Source organism: Oryctolagus cuniculus, chromosome 3 (genome assembly GCF_051225735.1).
Source record: "Oryctolagus cuniculus isolate XC-2025 breed Fujian yellow rabbit chromosome 3, ASM5122573v1, whole genome shotgun sequence".
Lineage (NCBI taxonomy): Eukaryota > Metazoa > Chordata > Mammalia > Lagomorpha > Leporidae > Oryctolagus > Oryctolagus cuniculus.
This window is the reverse complement of record NC_142869.1, coordinates 167,891,596-167,908,202: the sequence shown is the minus strand read 5'-3', so window position 1 is coordinate 167,908,202 and position 16,607 is coordinate 167,891,596. Positions and strand designations below refer to the sequence as shown.

Sequence of the window (16,607 nt, the reverse complement as noted above, 5' to 3'; positions counted from 1 at the left end):
CAAGAGGGGCTCAGAGCGCCCACAGAAAACGGGCATTGTCTTAATTCCAGGAAGTTCCTGAAGCCCTGGGGGGAGCCTTTGTCTCCCTGCTCTTTGCTGGCCACTGTTTGTCCTGCAGGCTGTTATGCCAGCGTCTTCAGCCCTGCCCGGTGAGGCTGGAGTACTCCCACACAAGTGGCCGGGCCCGCCCACCACCCCGTGCCCTCACCTCCATCCCGGGGCTCCCGCCGGCTGGGCTTCCCTTCCCGGAGCGTTCACCTCAGGCTCTGTCCGGGGCAGTGGGCATTCGCCTGCACAGCTGCACAAGGTGGCTGCCAGCAGGAGCCATCGCACGGCCTCAGGAACAGCGAGGTGGATCATTTGATTTCTGTTTTACTTCCACCACGCAGCCACCCACCGGCATAATGCTAGGGTTGCCGCAGCCTGCCGGCACCCCTGCCGGCTCCCGGCGTGGCCCTGCTCCGGGCCAGGGCCTCCTCTTGCTTCCCCCTCGCGCCCGCCCTCCCCATGCTCTGCCTCCTCCTCCCTCCCTCCACCTCCTCCTCCTCTTGCCCGTGGCGGGCCCCTCCTGCCCCGGTGCTCCCTCCTTTTCTCTTTCTGGCTCATTTTGTGCCGGGCAGCTACCCAGCATGAGAGATACAAGTTAGACTCAAGAAGGAACTTCCCGTTTACATTAGAAGCATTTCCAGGGGGAAGTCCCAGGATATGTGAAATAGTATAATTTTTACAAAATTTTAAAAGTTTAAAAATTTTATTTGAAGGGCAAAGAGACAGAGTCAGACACAGAACTCCCATTTGTTTTTTTGTTTTTGTTTTTGTTTTACTTCCCAAATGGCCTGCAGTGACCAGTACTGCTCGGGTGGAACCTAGGGACTGACCAGGAACTCAATCCGGGTCTCCTGTGTGGGCGGCAGGGACCCAACTACGTGAGCCATCACCTGCTGCCTCCCAGGGTCCACATTAGCAGGAGGCTGGAATGGGGGGCAGAGCTGGCACTCAAGCCCCGGTGCTCTGATCTGGGCTGTGGGCATCCCAAGCAGCAGCTTAACTGGGAGACCAGTTGCCCGCCCCTAGAAATAGGACAGTGTTGCCGTCTCTGGGGCTGAGTCTTGTGCCAGCACCGGGTCGCGGGCCCAGCCTAGCCTGTCTGGCTTGTGAACTGTGCCCCTTTCCTCCTGCCACGTGTCCTCCTGTTTCCTGCCGAATTAGGGTCTCCCCAGGTGTTTCCTTCTTTCCTAAAGGATTGCTCAGGGGGAGGGGAGTATAGGAGACCCTGGATGGGGTTTATTTATTTGAAAGAGTTACAGAGAGACAGAAACAACAAAGAGAGAGGTCGTCCATCCGCTGCTTCACTCCGCAGACGGCCACCATGCCCAGGGCTGGGCCAGGCCAAAGCCAGGAGACAGAAACTTCACCCGGGTCTCCCCTGTGGGTGCAGGGTCCCAAGCACTTGGGCCATCTTCTGCTGCCTTCCCAAGCACATTAGCAGGGAGCGGATGGGGAGTGGCGCAGCCCAGGACTCACGCCTGTGCTTCTACGGGATGCCGGCGTCGCATGGGGCAGTTTAACCTGCTGCGCCACAGCACCAGGCCCCATGAGAGTCTCATATTTGTTAAGATCTCGAGGTTTGGCCTGAAAGCTGTAAGCAGCAAGAGGCATGCGGGACTCTGCCCAGCCGGCGGGTCTAACCCAGCGCGTCTTTCTCTGTCTTGCTGCACAGGACAGAGTCTGTGGCCGAGAAGATGCTGACCAACTGGTTTACCTTCCTCCTCTACAAGTTCCTCAAGGTAGGACTGAGCGGTGGCCGTGCCTCCAGCCCTGCCTCCGCTGTCCCGCCTGCCTGGGCCGGCCCTGGGTCCCTGCACAGCCCCTGGGCGCCTGGGTCACTGCACAGCCCCTGGGCGTCCCCATCGGGCCCAGCTCCTGTGGTCCCACAGGAGGTCCCAGAAGACAGAGCTGCAGAGACACAGTCCTCCCACGTTGCCCCCCAGCTGAGCCTCAGGGGGAGCCCTGGGGTCCCCTAACACTAAATTCCTGATCCTCACCCACCTGCCCACGGCTGATAAGCGTCCTTGGCAGATAAGCCCCCCAGGCGCCTGGGAGGTGGAAGGGCTGCCCAGCTGCCCGTTATTAAGTTGTTTTCTAAGGAGCTTGGGCCACCTGGGACTAACCCCTGCCTCTTGATGGGGCCTCGGGAGCCGGGCCGGGAGCAGAGAGGGCAGTGGAGACAGGCAGGGAGCAGAGCCCACTCTGGAAAGCGGTAGGTAGGGGCAGGGCAGGGGGAGACCCTGGGGCTCAAGGAGGAGGCAGAGGACAGGAGGCAGGGAGCTGAGAAGTCGGAGCAGGAACGTGGAGGGAGGAGGAGAAGGGGCCGTCTGGAGACCTGGGGCGGGCTCTGCACGCCTGTGCCCCGCAGCCCTGCCAGCGCAGTCTCTCCCCGCATCCAGGAGTGTGCCGGGGAGCCCCTGTTCTCCCTCTTCTGTGCCATCAAGCAGCAGATGGAGAAAGGCCCCATCGACGCCATCACGGGCGAGGCGCGCTACTCCCTGAGCGAGGACAAGCTCATCCGCCAGCAGATTGACTACAAGACCCTGGTAAGGCAGCCTCTCTGCCCCTGGCCTGGGCAGCCCTGCCCCGCGGAGGGACCAGAGGGGGCGCGGCTCCAAGCAGCACTTCAGCCAGTGCGCCAGTGTGGGCCCCGGCAGGGCCTGAGTCGTGAGGGGTAGCACCTGCCGGCAGCGGCTGTCGGGCCCAGGCGCCGTCCTTGTCTGAATCCTGCCGGCGGAAAGTGGACATTTTCCAGACGGTTCTGTGCAGGCAGGCGGTGGTGGGCGGGAAAGTACAAAGTGTTCCTTGTGCTGCTTTTTTTTTTTTAAGACTTATTTATTATTTATTTAAAAGTCAGAGTTACACAGAGAGAGAGAGAGAGAGAGGTCTTCCATCCGCTGGTTCACTTCCCAATTGGCTGCAATGACCAGAGCTGTGCTGACCCAAAGCCAGGAGCCAGGAGCTTCCTCCAGGTCTCCCATGAGGGTGCAGGGGCCCAAGGACTTTGTCCTCTTCTACTGCTTTCCCAGGCCGTAGCAGAGAGCTGGATCGGAAGTGGAGCAGCCGAATGTCGAACCGGCGCCCATGTGGGATGCCAGCTCGTTAACCCGCTGCACCACAGCGCCAGCCCCCCTTGCGCTTCTGAAGCATACATTTGCCCACTGGTTCAAGTTCAACTGTGACAGTGATCCGAGCTGTATGGAGAAGGCTAAGATGGTCTCCTGGGATGGGGCCTGTGTCCAAGGAACATGGGGATGACCTCTGCCAAGGTCAGACTGATAGAAACAATTGCCCTAGGAAGCAGCAGAACTCAGCATTTAGGGGCACAGCTCTGGAATCAGACAGCCTTGGGTTGGAAGCCCAGTGCCCTGCCGACCAGCTGGGCCATGTGGGGCGGGTCTCTAACTTCTGTAAGTTTGAGTTTCTTTATGTGAAGAAGCTGAGCGACAACAGAGGCCACTAAAATGGGGTAACAGGGACTGCCTGCAGTGTAGCTGCGCGCAGGGATGAACGGGACAAGATGCAGAGACAGGGCCCGGTGCAAGCGCTCCCTCTTGCATGCTCACGTCGGGTCCCACTGTGGCTGCCCATCCGTCTGCTGGCCCTCTGCTGTCTCTCACACACGGGGAGCCCACTCTCAGGCAGCTTTGGAACGCGTTATGATCTCTTCCCAGGCTCCAAGAGAGGGGGAAGGAAGTGGAAGGGAGGCAGTGAGAAGCTCAGAGAAAAACCGCGTGTTGGGCGTGATGTGTGTGTGCACGCAGGAACGGAGGCAAAGGAGACAGCCAGGGAATGCAGCCGAGCAGCAGGCTGCGGGGGGTTCCTAGACAGCCCCCCCTTCCCGCAAGTGCCCCAGACCCCGCGGGCAGCTGGGGAGACAGCCCCCCCTCCCCACAGAGCTGTCCCTCCTGGCTGTGGCGGCTGCGCACTAGGACGCCGCCCTGCCCCACTTCCATCTCCCGAGAGAGCGAGCGAGCGAGCACGGGGAATCCCGGTAGACGGAGCAGATTCTCCAGGACGGGCTCCTTGGCGAGCACTCAGCAGCAGCAGTCTGTGGAGGAGGCCCCAGCTCCTCGCAGTTCCCGTCGGCTCCCTCAGAGTGGGAAACCCTTCCGAAAACAGAGCCCTGCCCAGACCGCTAGCAGGAGAGCCGTCCTCTCCATGCCTCCATGCCTCCCGCCCGTCCACTCGTCCACTCCCGGTCCTTCCCGACGACGTGCTGGATGCAACAATGAGTCGGTGTCATGCTCCCTCCCCAAACTGCAGCAGCCTGTCTTCCTGTCTTCCCTGTTGGCAGGGGAGCTGGCTTCACCAACTTCGCTTACAGAGAATGTGAGGCAATGGCCGCCTCCGTGGAGGGGGTGTCACGGGGGAAGGGGACAGCTTTGGGATGGTTCTGCCTAGGGAAGAAACGGCTGCAGGGAGATAGTAAGTCTAGCTACCTCCAGGCCCTGGAGAGGCCGCTTGCGCGTGCCTGAGCAGTGACCAGGAGGGGAGGGAGACGGTGTGCTGCCTCCCAGCAGAGAAGGTGCACCCCTCCAGGGTAGAGGGCCAGAAAGGAAGAGGGGATGTCGGGGGTTCAGCAGGGGCTGCAGCAGCCCCCCCCCCCAATGCTTCAGGCCGGGCTTGGAAGCAGGGATAATCGCAGAGGCTTTGAGGGGCTCAGACAGAAGGTCTTTATAATCAGCAATACCTCCCAAGTGTTGACGGACTCACTGGATTGGTGCTGAAACTTGGACAGAGCACGGCCCAGGGTCCATCAGCAGGGAGGCTGCCGCAGTGTAGACGCCCATCCGGGAGGCTGCCGCAGTATAGACGCCCACCTGGGAGCCCACTGCCATGCCCACCTAGAGGGCTGATACAGTGCCAGATGCCCGCGTGGGAGCCTGCTGGATTGCAGAAATCTTGGGCCACCCTCCACACGACCTGGGTCAGAACCCCCAACTGAGCCTGTTCACTTTAGAAGTTTCAGAGTCCCTCCCCCAGCACAGCAGTTGGTTCAGAAACCAGGCAGGGAACGTGGCAGCAAGGGGACTTCTGGGTGGAGTGGTGGTGTGGCCATGACTTGGGGGAGCTCTGCCCCCTCTCTGGACAGCCACGCTGACCCCAGGGAAGTCACGACACCGGGAGATCGGACTCCGGTGGCAGCCTCTGCCTCCTGGTCTCTCGGGGCTTTCTGCCAGGGAGAGCCTGGGCAGTAGGAGGTGAGGAAGGCGGGCGCTGGGAGGCTCTTAGGAGGAGGAGAGCGGCTCGGGAAGACACACCTGGGTCTGGGGTCCAGGGGCCCTCCCACCATCGCTTTCCGTTTAGTGCATTTCGAGGGGGAGAGTGGGTTTTACAGATTCCGGGGATTTTTTTTCTTCTTAATGGAATAAACATGTTTCATTGGCGTGTGTAGCAGTCAAGTTGCTAATGAAAGGCAGGAGTCCAGGGCCACCACATGGAGTGGGGCAGGGGCTCTGTTGTCTGGTTCTGCAAACCAGATGGGCCAGTGGGAAATGGCTGGGGAGGGGGGGAGTAAACATGCTGGGAAGCAGGGCCTTCCTCCCTCACGACCCCAACCCCAACCCCAACCCCGACCCCGGGGGGCCACACGGTGCCTCCAGGGCAGGGAGAGCCCACTAGGAGAACAGCGAGAGGAGGAAAGCCCAGATCCGGTGACGCAGTCGCAGCTTTTCTGGCTGGTTCCGAAACGAGAAATGGGGGCTGGGCTCCAGGCCACAGCCTCCTCTGCTGGTGCAGGGTTTCAGCTTCAGAGCCAGGGAGGAATCCCAGGTGGCCTGGGTCTGCAGGCTTTTAAAGGGCACCTTTTTATTTTTAAGGAACACCTTCAGCTTCTTATAGATTCTCCAGCCTCCAACCAGCCTCATAAAAACCGAAGCTTAGGAAATCTTTTGAGAGAGGAGCCAGCCTCCCGTGGACTCTGAGCTGGCATGTGTGTCTGGGACAGAGTGACAGGAAGAGACAGACTGACACTCAGGGACAGGGTGTCCTCGGTGCCCGTGCGTGCTGTGTGCGTGTGTGCATACAGCCGACGCACGCCTGTGCAGATGGCAACCTCGCTGCTTCCCTGCGCTTGGGCAGCGGCCCCTTTGCAAACCCAGGTGACTCCCATGAGCATGATGACGTGAAAGCCACAGATTCTCCTTCCTTGAATGGACCTGCAAGGACTGCGGGCTTAGTGGGAACACAGTCCCTCTTGGAGAAGAGGTGCCACTCAAGACAGGACCCCAGGCTGCATCGGGGGAGGGGGGGTCTCAGCAGGGTCCAGGGGGCTGTGCTTACCCACACGCCCCTCTCCCCTCTCAGGTCCTGAGCTGTGTCAGCCCAGACAATGCCAACAGCCCCGAGGTCCCGGTGAAGATCCTCAACTGCGACACCATCACTCAGGTCAAGGAGAAGATTCTGGACGCCATCTTCAAGAACGTGCCCTGCTCCCACCGGCCCAAGGCCGCGGATATGGACCTGGGTGAGTCAGCAGCCCAAGCAGGGGCCAGCCCCGTGCACCTCCTGCCTTCTTCTGCGGCAAGAGGCAGAGCTGGGGTGCAGGGAGCAGAGGGGCAGGGCCCCTGGCTGGGGTTGGCCTCCACGGCCTGCTGGGCGTCAGGCAGGGCTGACCAGTGAGCCACTGGTTGACCATCCAGCCTGGCAGGTCGGATGGCGGTGATGAGGAGAGGAGGGCACAAGATGGCAGGGAAGAGTTTGTGGCGAAATCTGCTAGGCTGGACGCTGGCCACCGCCTTTGTCGCCCGCCCCCCATGTTCTGTGCCTGTAATTTTTGCTGAATACGACTGGAGGATCTGGGTCAGCGATAGAGGGTGCAGGAATGCATAGAGCAAAATGAGACATGACAGGCTGCTGGGGCACAGGGTGACGCTGTATTTGAGTGTTCCATGAATAGATCTCCCAGCCTACATAGACAAGGGCACGCCACTTAGGGCCGGCTGCACTTGGATCCAGTGGGGGGTTCCCTGGGCAATTCAGAGGGCGTCCTCGAGAGGGACTGGCAGGCGGGGCAGCGTCTGACACCCCAGGCTGTGAGTCCTGGTGCTGACGGGTCCTTCGGTCAAGTTTAAGCTTTCTGGGCCTCTGTTTCCCTGCCTATGAAGTGGAGAATACGAGAGTGCCAGGCTCACAGCAGGAATTCCGTGGGATGATGCCTCTGCCAGGCCGTGCCGGGCTCAGCACGCGCACTCGGCACCGGCTGCTCCCGTGGCTGCTTAGGAGGGTGACTCTGGGAAGGACACGGTGGGAGCTGTCCACTGAGGCTGGGCTGGGGGGTGGTGAGGCGCGTGCTGTGTCTGCGGTCCCTACCAACACAAGGAGGGAGGACCCTCCAGGGGCCCCTAATCCCTCCATCTGGCCTCGAAGCTGCCTTCAGCTAAGCCATCCAAGACAGATGGGCATCTGTGCTGTTTTCTGAAATCCGGAGGGAATGTCCCTCCCTTCCACCACCTCGCCCTGTCTACCCCCAGCTTCTGATGCCTAAAGACTTGAGGGATTGGGAAGTCTGTGCTCCCCAGAACCCTCACTTCCTCTCTTACCCCTGTGTCCTCTTGCACGGCTGTGGGCAGGATAGGTTTGGTGAGAGATCGGGGGAGAGCGCCTGCTCCCCTCTGCTTGGAGGTGGCGCAGAGCGTGCTGTGTCTAGAACCCAGGGGAGACAAATGCGAGGTGTGTGAGTCCACGTGTGTGTGTCCCGGCACTGGCCATGGAGTGCATGTCTGTGGGCATTGTCCTTGGGCCTCCAGGAAGGTCTGTGGAGGTCTAGGGAGAGACAGGATCGCAGGCGTGGGGCTTGGGATAGTGCTGGGTTTCCAGAGTGCGGTGCAGGTGGGAGCCGCCCAACCCCCGCTGTGTCCGAGCCCACCCCCTGCTTCATGTCCTGGTCCATGCACAGGTATGGGACAGGGTAAGTACTTGCATCCACACATATATCCTAAGAGAACTTACCTGCTGGCCAGCTCCGTGCCAGCCATGGTGGTGCCAGCAAATGTTCCTTATTTATTTAATTTTTTTAGCAACCTAGCAGAGGTGTGATAGTCTCCTGTCGGAGCTAAGGGACTCTCCATGTCACCTCCCTTTGCTCCTGGGAGGAAATGGTTGGTGCTGCACTGTGGCCCTGCGGAGATGGAGCACCTGCAGCTGGCAGAGGCGCAGTGCCTGGGCCAGGGTCACACAGCAGGGAAGTGGAGAGACACAGGTTCCTGCACAGCCCTCTCCCTCCTCCTCCTCCACGCTGGCCGCTGGCCGTGACCTCCAGCGATTCCTCTGGTTTAATGCAAATGCTCTATCAATAGCCCCCGGAACTCCACCACCCCCTCTCTGTCTTGCGGCTCAAGTCCTGCTGAAAGGATATATTTTTTTCAAATAAGTAATTCCTGTATGCAATAAAAAGATACACTATCTTCTGAGTGAAATATAAAGAGTTCACAGCAGCTGTCTCCCCAGTTTGCATTTTCCGCTGCACCTGATGGGAAAGACAGATAAAGATAATGGGATTTTTTTTTTCTTTTTTATTTCACCTCCCTCTCTCCCTGCAAGGTGGAAGTGTAACAAATTGGATTGTGAGTGTGTCTGTCCTTTGTGCTTGGTGCCTGGAGCAGGGCACGGGGCTGCCGGACAGGAGCTGCTGGGAGAGGTCAGCACTAGCAATTTTCTCTGGGTGCCATGCATCTGAATGCCAGGGTCACCTTCCCTCCTCCCTGCTGCCGCCACCTGCCTTTTAAACTCTCCTGCAGCCCAGCGTACACAGCCCCGAGCAACACGGCAACACGCCGGAGCCCCGTGTTCCATATTCAAGAATATCCATTAAGCTCCAGCTCAGCTCCCTTACATCAGGCTGGCCACCGCTTCTGCAGATACCCCCAGACGGCAGCTGGTGCAAAAGCCGTGGACAAGGACTTGGCCTTAAACGCACAGGCAGCGCTTCTGTTGAGAATTTCTTCTCCTAAGCGCCGAGTGTCAGAGTTCAACGACTTCGCATTTTTTTTATTTAAAGAGGATTATTCATTTAAAAGGTGTTTACAGAGAGAGAGAGAGATGAGAAAGAGAGAGGGGAGGTGAGGGGAGAGAGAGATGGATCTCCTATGCACTGGTTCACTCCCCAAATGGCCACAACTGCTGGGGCTGGGCCAGGCTGAAGCCAGGAGCCAGGAAGTCCATCTGCCTCTCCCACGTGGGTGCAGGGGCCCGAGCAGTTGGGACATCTGCTGCTGCTTTCCCAGGTGCATTAGCAGGGAGCTGGATTGGAAGTGGAGCAGCCGGGACATGATCCAGTGCCCATATGGGATGCCAGCATTGCCGGAGTCAGTTTGTACCCACTACTCCACAATGCCTGCTCCAAAAATACTTTTTTTTTTTTTTTTTTTGCCGTGACATTTTTGATGGGCCTGTCTCGGCTCCCAGGTGAAGGCTCTGACCCTTTGCACAGCCATGTTCCGATCCTCACTCATGGCGTCCACCGGCTCTTCTCTGCTCCCCACATGTGACACTCAGAGTGGCTAGATGGTGAGGGTCTCAGGTGTCTACCAGGGTTCACCTGCCAACAGGTGCATGAAACATAGGCTCACGGCTCCTCCCACAGCCCAGTGTTTGGAAGTGGAGTGGGCCCCGTGCCGGGAAGGTGTGTGCTCCCGGGGGAACCTGCCCACAGGGCCGCGTGGGGAGGGACGGTGGCCTGGCTCCTGGCTGTGAGGTCCTTCCTGCCCAGCGCCTGGAGATCGACCCTGCCGCCTTGGGCTCTTCTATGCTGCCTCTCAGCCTTGGCTCTCCCTGCAGCCCCCTGTGCAGGGTCTGAGGCCAGAGAGCAACAGGAAGACTTACGGGCTGGGGATGGCTGCACAGCCTGGGGTGCCCTGGCCTAGGGTAGAATGAGATGCATGTGGGAGTGGGTTGCCCATATGCCCACTGCACGTGTACACTGTGAGGGTCCTAACAGCGAGGTCAGTGTGGCACTTACTAGTGGGCACTGGTCCCCCCGGAGCCGGGCCAGCAGTGTCATTGGAGCCAGCAGCTCCGTCCAGGCTGGCCTGCAGGTGCGCCCCCCACCACCCCGCCCCTCCTTACACACCTGAGGACCTCTGCTCCTCCCTGCCCTTCCTCCAGGCACCACAGGTCCGACTCCTGAATGCCCCTCTGACCCACACCCCTGCGCCCCTTCTGCTTGAGCGGGGCCCTCGTGGCTTTGGCCTGTGTCTCCCTGACCTTCCTCACCTTGTCCCCACTGTCTCCAGCTGCCTCTTTCTGCGCTCAGTCCCCAACCTCAAAGCTCCTCTGCAGCCTTTCCTTCCACCTGTCTCCCACAAGCTCTCACCCGGATCCCTCAAAATTCAAGTGCCCGATTGACCTTCAGGGTTCAGCCCAGGCAGCCGTGCCCTGCCCAGCTCCCCGCACACCCTGCTCAGGGCTTCTCCGTGCAGTGGCTCTTTTTGTTTGTTTTTAAAGATTTATTTATTTATTTGAAAGATTTGCAGAGAGAGAGGTCTTCCATCCACTGGTTCACTCCCCAATTGGCTGCAATGACCAGAGCTGTGCTGACCCAAAGCCAGGAGCCAGGAGCTTCTTCCAGGTCTCCCACATGGGTGCAGGGGCCCCAGGACTTGGGCCATCTTCTACTGCTTTCCCAGGCCATAGCAGAGAGCTGGATCAGAAGAGGAGCTGGTGCCCATATGAGATGCCAGCACTGCAGGCAGTGGCTTTACCAGCTATGCCACAGCGCCGGCCCCCATGCAGTGGACAGCCTTTGTCCACTCTGTTTCCACTGCTGCCTCTGCCTCCGTATCCTCTTGGTGCTGAGCCTGGCTCACTGCGGTGGGGCTGGATGAGTGAGTGAGAAAGGACATGGTAGTGGTCATGGTAACCACTGGAAACTCGGCTTCTCAGATGGGACCGTGGGTGTCCTTGACTGGAGGAGGCATCTGTGAGGGGTCACTCTGTCCTGGTGACCATTTCCGCCATCCCCAACTCAATGTCTCACAGCTTACGATGCCTGGGAGGTATTTCCTAGTGTCCCGTGATGTCCCAAGGGCAGGTGTGCACTGGCCAGGAGGCTTGACTGTCACCCAGAGGATGCTGGCCATCCATGGCCAGGCTGTCGCGTTGCCCCCACCACCAGCCGTGCCGACATGGCCACCTCGTAGAAAGCAGAGTGTGGACACACAGAGAGGTGCTCCACGCCCCTTAGCCGAGGGGCCTCTTTGTCGGAAAGAACGCTGGAGAGGGATGAGGAGCCCTGTTTCCTTTCGTGACTGTTAAACCTCAGCATATGCTGAACATGCGATGGGGCACAAACTTAGACAGGGCCCTCACTCAGGGCCTCCGGAGGGACGCAGACTCGAGCAGCCGTGTCTGCTGCCAAGGGAGCTGGCGCAGTCTTCCGGCCCCAAGGAGACAGGCCAGCCTCACCCTCGGCAGCACCCGTACACTCCCACCCTCACTCCTGGTGCTGAGGAGACTGCAGGAACCCAGCCGTGTCACCCAGGGGAGTGCCCTGCTCCTGGGACAGAGAAGAGCCGCCTGCTTGGACATCTGACCTTGGCCTGTGCCGGTATCTGGCTTCCAATGGCTCAACGGCCCATGAGGCAGCTTAGGAGCACTCCAGAGAGCTGAGTCCGTGACCCCGACTGGGGAAAGAGCCGGCCTGGGGGAGGAGTTTCAGGAAGGAAAGAAACTCAGGCCACATGCAGGTGGACGTGTGTCCCGGCCAACAGGGCCAAACTAAGGACCTGGGCAGAGAGGAGTGAGTGCGAGGCGCTGCTGAAGCCATTCTGCACAGAGAGGTGGCCCTGGCTTCCAGCTGTGCGCACCACTGCCTCCTGCCTCAGAGGTGGGGGACGCTGTGGGTCCCAGGGACGGAGCAGCCAGCCCCAGCCGCCCAGCCCTTGGGCTTGCCTTTCAACAGGACTGGGTTGGGGAGGGCACAGAACTTCACCATTTTGTGTTTTTTTTTTTCTTTCTTCCTGTTGTTTCAGAAAAAGGGTAGCACATATAGCAATTTTTCTGCAGAAGAGGGTAGCAAAAGTATCAGGCTCGGGGCTCCAAAAGCAAGGCTAAATGTTCCACTGGGTTCCGGCTCGCCATCCTCATACTGGGGCTGGAGGTCGTTCCTAACTTCTTGAGATGCCTACCAAAAGGACAACAGCTGCTCCCTGCCAGCCGCCTACCGGCATGCGCTCACAGGCAGGGGCTGGGCCGCAGGGATCCAGGGCTGGGGTCCCCAGGAGAACAATTCTTGCTGTTCTTGAACCCGTGCCCAAGCGTTGGCATCAATGACACGTGTGTTTCCTGCCTGCGTGCGGCTGTGTCTTGCCGCCCTCTGCACGGCACCCTTGCCCGTAGTCTCTCAGCCAGTAGGGAAAGCGTGTGGCCGTCCCATCGGCACAGCTGGATTTTGTGGAAAGAAAAAACCTCATGGCCCAAGAGAAGCTGCCAGTGGCCTGCTCGGATGTCTCGAGTTCCAGTTGTGTAGGCGAGTGGCAGCCACAATTCAAGAGTTCAAGTCCAGCCATTGCTGTCCTCCCCCATGGTCCCCAGTGCGTGGTTCACCCTCGGGTGGCAGGCGCCATGTGGCCAGGCCTGAGCTGTGCCCGCGTCTGCCTGCCCCTGGGGAGAGAGCTGAGCCGCTGAACGAGGCAGCAAGGGTTGGAGATGGTGGCCTCTCGTCCGTCTTCAACCTGCCTCGTTCATTTCCTGTCCCAGAACTGAACCCGGGTCAGGGGTGCCCGGGAGCTCTTGCTTCTAGCAGGGGAGGGGGCCGAGCCTGTCTTGTTCCCGTCCCGGGTTGCTGGCCGAGCACCTTGCAGCTCCCCTCCCCCTCGGAGCCCAGACGCACAAGCCCAAGTCCCTCTTTGGACTACCTGGAAAATGGACCCCGGCGCATCGCTCACCGGATGTTCTGCGCTCATTCGTCCGTTCACTTGGCCATCGGTTGCCCTCATAAATATGCATGAGGTGCTCACCGCGTCCCTGCTGCGGCACCGTTTTGCCTACTCTAAGGACGCCCCATCATCCTTTGGCTGCCCTGCTCCACTTTTCCAGATGGGGCATGCAGGCAGATGGACGCTCATTTACTTACGTAACTGCTGGACCGGACTCAGAGCCCGGGCTGCCGGGGACGACTGTAAAGGCCGCGCACTGCACAAGCCGAGGCAGACAGGGCCCCAGGGAGAGCCCGCACTGGGGTCCAGCGCAGATCCCACTGAGGTGTGCTGTGACTTCAGCAGCCAGGGGACAGTTGGTCCTGGGCTGGCGCCTTCTCCATCCGGGCCTGGCTAGCCGTGGCCACTCAGTGGAGGAGACCCTGTGGGAACCAGTGGCCTGAGGTCACACAGCATGCTGCTGTCCCCAGTGGGTGCCCCCAAAGCTGTCCCCATGCCTCTCCCTTCGCCACCGCATGCAGCCTCCTAGCTTGTTCACCACACAAGCAGGGGAGACCTCTGCCCACCCTGGTCCTCACCAGAGCCCCACGGCACCGCCCATCAGCTGCCCGCCAGCTCCAAGATATTCCTCTTCCTTTGCCTTGGCCACGTAAAAGTACGTCCATTGATAAACAGCAAAGCGAAACCCACAGGAGACACAGTGGCAAATGGAGACACTGGTGACCAGATACCGCCTGGCACAGTGGGGCATTCCCTGTGCCCGCTCTCCGGAGGCCTTGATTGCTAAGTGACAGGTGACTTCTGCGCTCCAGCGTCGCCTTCCTTGGACCCCGGCCCTGCCCTGAGCTCTCCGCGGGCCAGCACAGAAGCCCAGGGACCGGGAGGCCAGGACTTGGGTCTGGGGAGCATCCCCTTCTGCGCGGGGCGAGCTGCTCCCTTTCTGGCTCTTTTACCCCATCTGTGAAATGGGGGCAGCAGCACGGGCCACGCCAGCTGCACAGTGCAGAGAGGAATCAGTGCGCTCTGTCTCCGACTGGGCCAGCTGGGGACCCACAGACCCAACTTGGCAGGAGGGCAATGAGGTGGAGAATCTCTGGGCTGTAGGAAAGACCCCCGGGAACTACCAGGCCACCAGCCTCCCCTGGAACGAGCCCAAGCGCTCTGTGGGTGATGCCCAAGTGTCAGCATCTATGAGGCACTGTGCATAATCTTGGCTGCCCGGGAACCAGAGCTCTGGCTTGCTGGCTGGGATCCACGGTGCGTTTGAATTTAAGAGGCTGTTTTTCCCTTTCTGGAGTGTGCTTGTGAGAATGGGGTGCGCGCACACCCACATGCCGGAGCTGACTGTGTCTGGGGTGCACATGGAGTTCCATGTGTGTGCACTTCAAGATTGAAATGTGCCCTTCTCCCACCCCACGTGATTTCTGTCACGTACAGTGGAGGGGGGTTGGCTGATGAGAAACAGTCTTCCAGTTCCCCTCTGTGGTCCATCAGCAAGCCCATCAGGAGACGGGAGGGATGCGGGTCTGTACCCACAATGGCGAAAGCGTCAGGTGCTGGGTAGTTACAAAGTCAGCCTTGTCCACACCAACTCGGTGGGCACGGGCAGGAGAATGGGCCCAGCCCCCTCCCGAGAGTGACCCGTCCATCAGCTTCCGGGAGAGGGACACGCCCTAGGATAGGTGCATCGACCGGACCTGCAGCCCAGGTCTCATCAGCTCCGAGCCAGCCACTCGCGCGGCAGCAACAGCCGTCCGTGCACTTGCTTAGTGCCTTTGTTGCCGCAGGTGGCTGGGACACAGGTCCCTCCCTGTCGCCTGTAAGAAGAGTTTCCGAGGGAGGCGGGGAGCAGTGGTACGCAAAGTCGCAAAGGTTGAATGAGGTAGAACATCCAACAGCCCAGCAGGGCAACTCCTCGGGGGAGAGACTAACAGTGCCTGGGCTGCCTTCAGACTGGGCCTTATACGGGCTTGGGGTCTGTTTCTAACCCCCCTACCCCTCCCTCTTCTTCTCGGATGTTGCTGGATGAAGGGCTTTCTGCCTGTGAAATTCACGAAATTCCTTCCAAGGTTTATGACTTGATGTTATCAGATTGGGAGTCCCAGGAGAGCCCCCTCAGTGGCCGCCAGGGAGACTCTCCTGGGTGTGTTCAGGGAGGTAGGGGGAAGGCTGGGACCCCCCACGAGGCTGTCCGGATATGGGCAGGCCCTTGCTGTGCAGTGCTGGGCTGCTTCCCGGGCGAGCTTCTAAGCCCACTGGGTTCCTGCCCGTCTCCCCTGCAGCCTGGTTCCCACACCCAGGCCGCCGTGCGCCTTCCTCCCCGCTCCTCTGAGGGCTCAGTGACGGCAGCCAGGGGCTCCCCTCCCCCTTCGGCTGGCACTACCTGCTTCTGCGGATGTGCCGCTCGCAGCCAGGGGCTGGGAGAGGGAGGACTGAGGATGCTGTCCCCATTCTTGCCGCACGATTTCTGGGAATCAGAACGAGAACGGACACTCAGGGCCTCTCCGTACCGAGCGCTTTGCCCCCATCCTCCGGAGAGAGCGATCTCACAGCCCTTGCTCCACGCATGCGCCCTTGAGCTGCTGCGGTGCCAGCCCCCGCGCCGGGTCCCCGATATCTCCACTGTCTCCCTGAGTCCCTACTGCTCTCTCTGCAGAGTGGCGACAAGGAAGCGGGGCGAGGATGATCTTGCAGGATGAGGACATCACCACCAAAATTGAGAATGACTGGAAGAGACTGAACACGCTGGCCCATTACCAGGTGAGGTGGTCGTGGGATGGGGAGGAGCCGACTCCGCCTCCGTGTCCCTGGGAGTCCTGGTCCTGGGTGACCGTGTGGATCCCAGGCTGCACACTAAGCCCCTAGGCCCCTCTTCACCTGCCCTCCCTTCTCCTGTAACCGCTCAGGGGACACCGAGTCCTCCCACCAGAGACCCTGCCCCTTTGGAGATGGGACGCCGACAGGCACGGCTCCGCCCAGTCCTCCGTCTCTCCAGCAAGGCACCCGTCGCCCCTTAGGACCAAGTCGGTCCCCATCCGTCCTGGCCGGCTGGGGCGGCCAAGTCTGCAGCCCCGGCCCTTAGGTGCCTCTTCCCTGCAGGTGCCGGACGGGTCGGTGGTGGCTCTAGTGTCCAAGCAGGTGACGGCCTACAACGCAGTGAACAACTCCACCGTCTCCAGGACCTCGGCGAGCAAATACGGTAAAGAGCGCCTCCCACGTCCTGGGCAGCCGCAGAGCCGGGAGGTGGGGGCTCTTGGGGCTGGGGGTGGGGAGAGGGGGTGAGGCAGGCAGGCTGAGCATCCGGGCACGAGGGCCCCTGCTGCAGTGTGCAGCCGTGATGCCCAGGTGGGGCCTCCTTCCAGAAACGGTGGCACCAAGTGCCCCCTCCGTATCTGTCTCAGAGCCCGCCAGACGCACGTCCCTTCCCGGGGCTCATCATCTCGCGCCGTGTTCAGAACAATCCAGTGAATTAAGTAATTATTATTTCCTGCTATTATGCAGATTAGGAAATTAAAACTCAGACGCGCAGAGGCTGACAGACTAGGAAAGGTCACGCCACGACTGTGGGGCGAGGGGAGGCGGGGGGTGGTGAGGGGTGGGGTTGGCGCCCCGTGCAGCGCTGTCCGGCCACCACCTGCCGCGTCCAGGCCGGGCCCCTGACCGTGGTGAGCTTCCGTTCGC

At 60.2% G+C, this 16,607-nt stretch overlaps 1 protein-coding gene across 1 annotated transcript in view; it reads left to right on the top strand.

The window, feature by feature from the left end:
- PLXNA4 (plexin A4) overlaps window positions 1-16,607 on the top strand; it is a 426,904-nt gene that overhangs the window by 398,142 nt on the left and 12,155 nt on the right. The window contains exons 23-27 of the mRNA XM_051848990.3: window positions 1,721-1,787; window positions 2,448-2,594; window positions 6,358-6,517; window positions 15,583-15,686; window positions 16,026-16,125. Coding sequence (XP_051704950.1) covers window positions 1,721-1,787; window positions 2,448-2,594; window positions 6,358-6,517; window positions 15,583-15,686; window positions 16,026-16,125 — 578 coding nt within the window. The remainder of the gene's footprint in view (window positions 1-1,720; window positions 1,788-2,447; window positions 2,595-6,357; window positions 6,518-15,582; window positions 15,687-16,025; window positions 16,126-16,607) is intronic.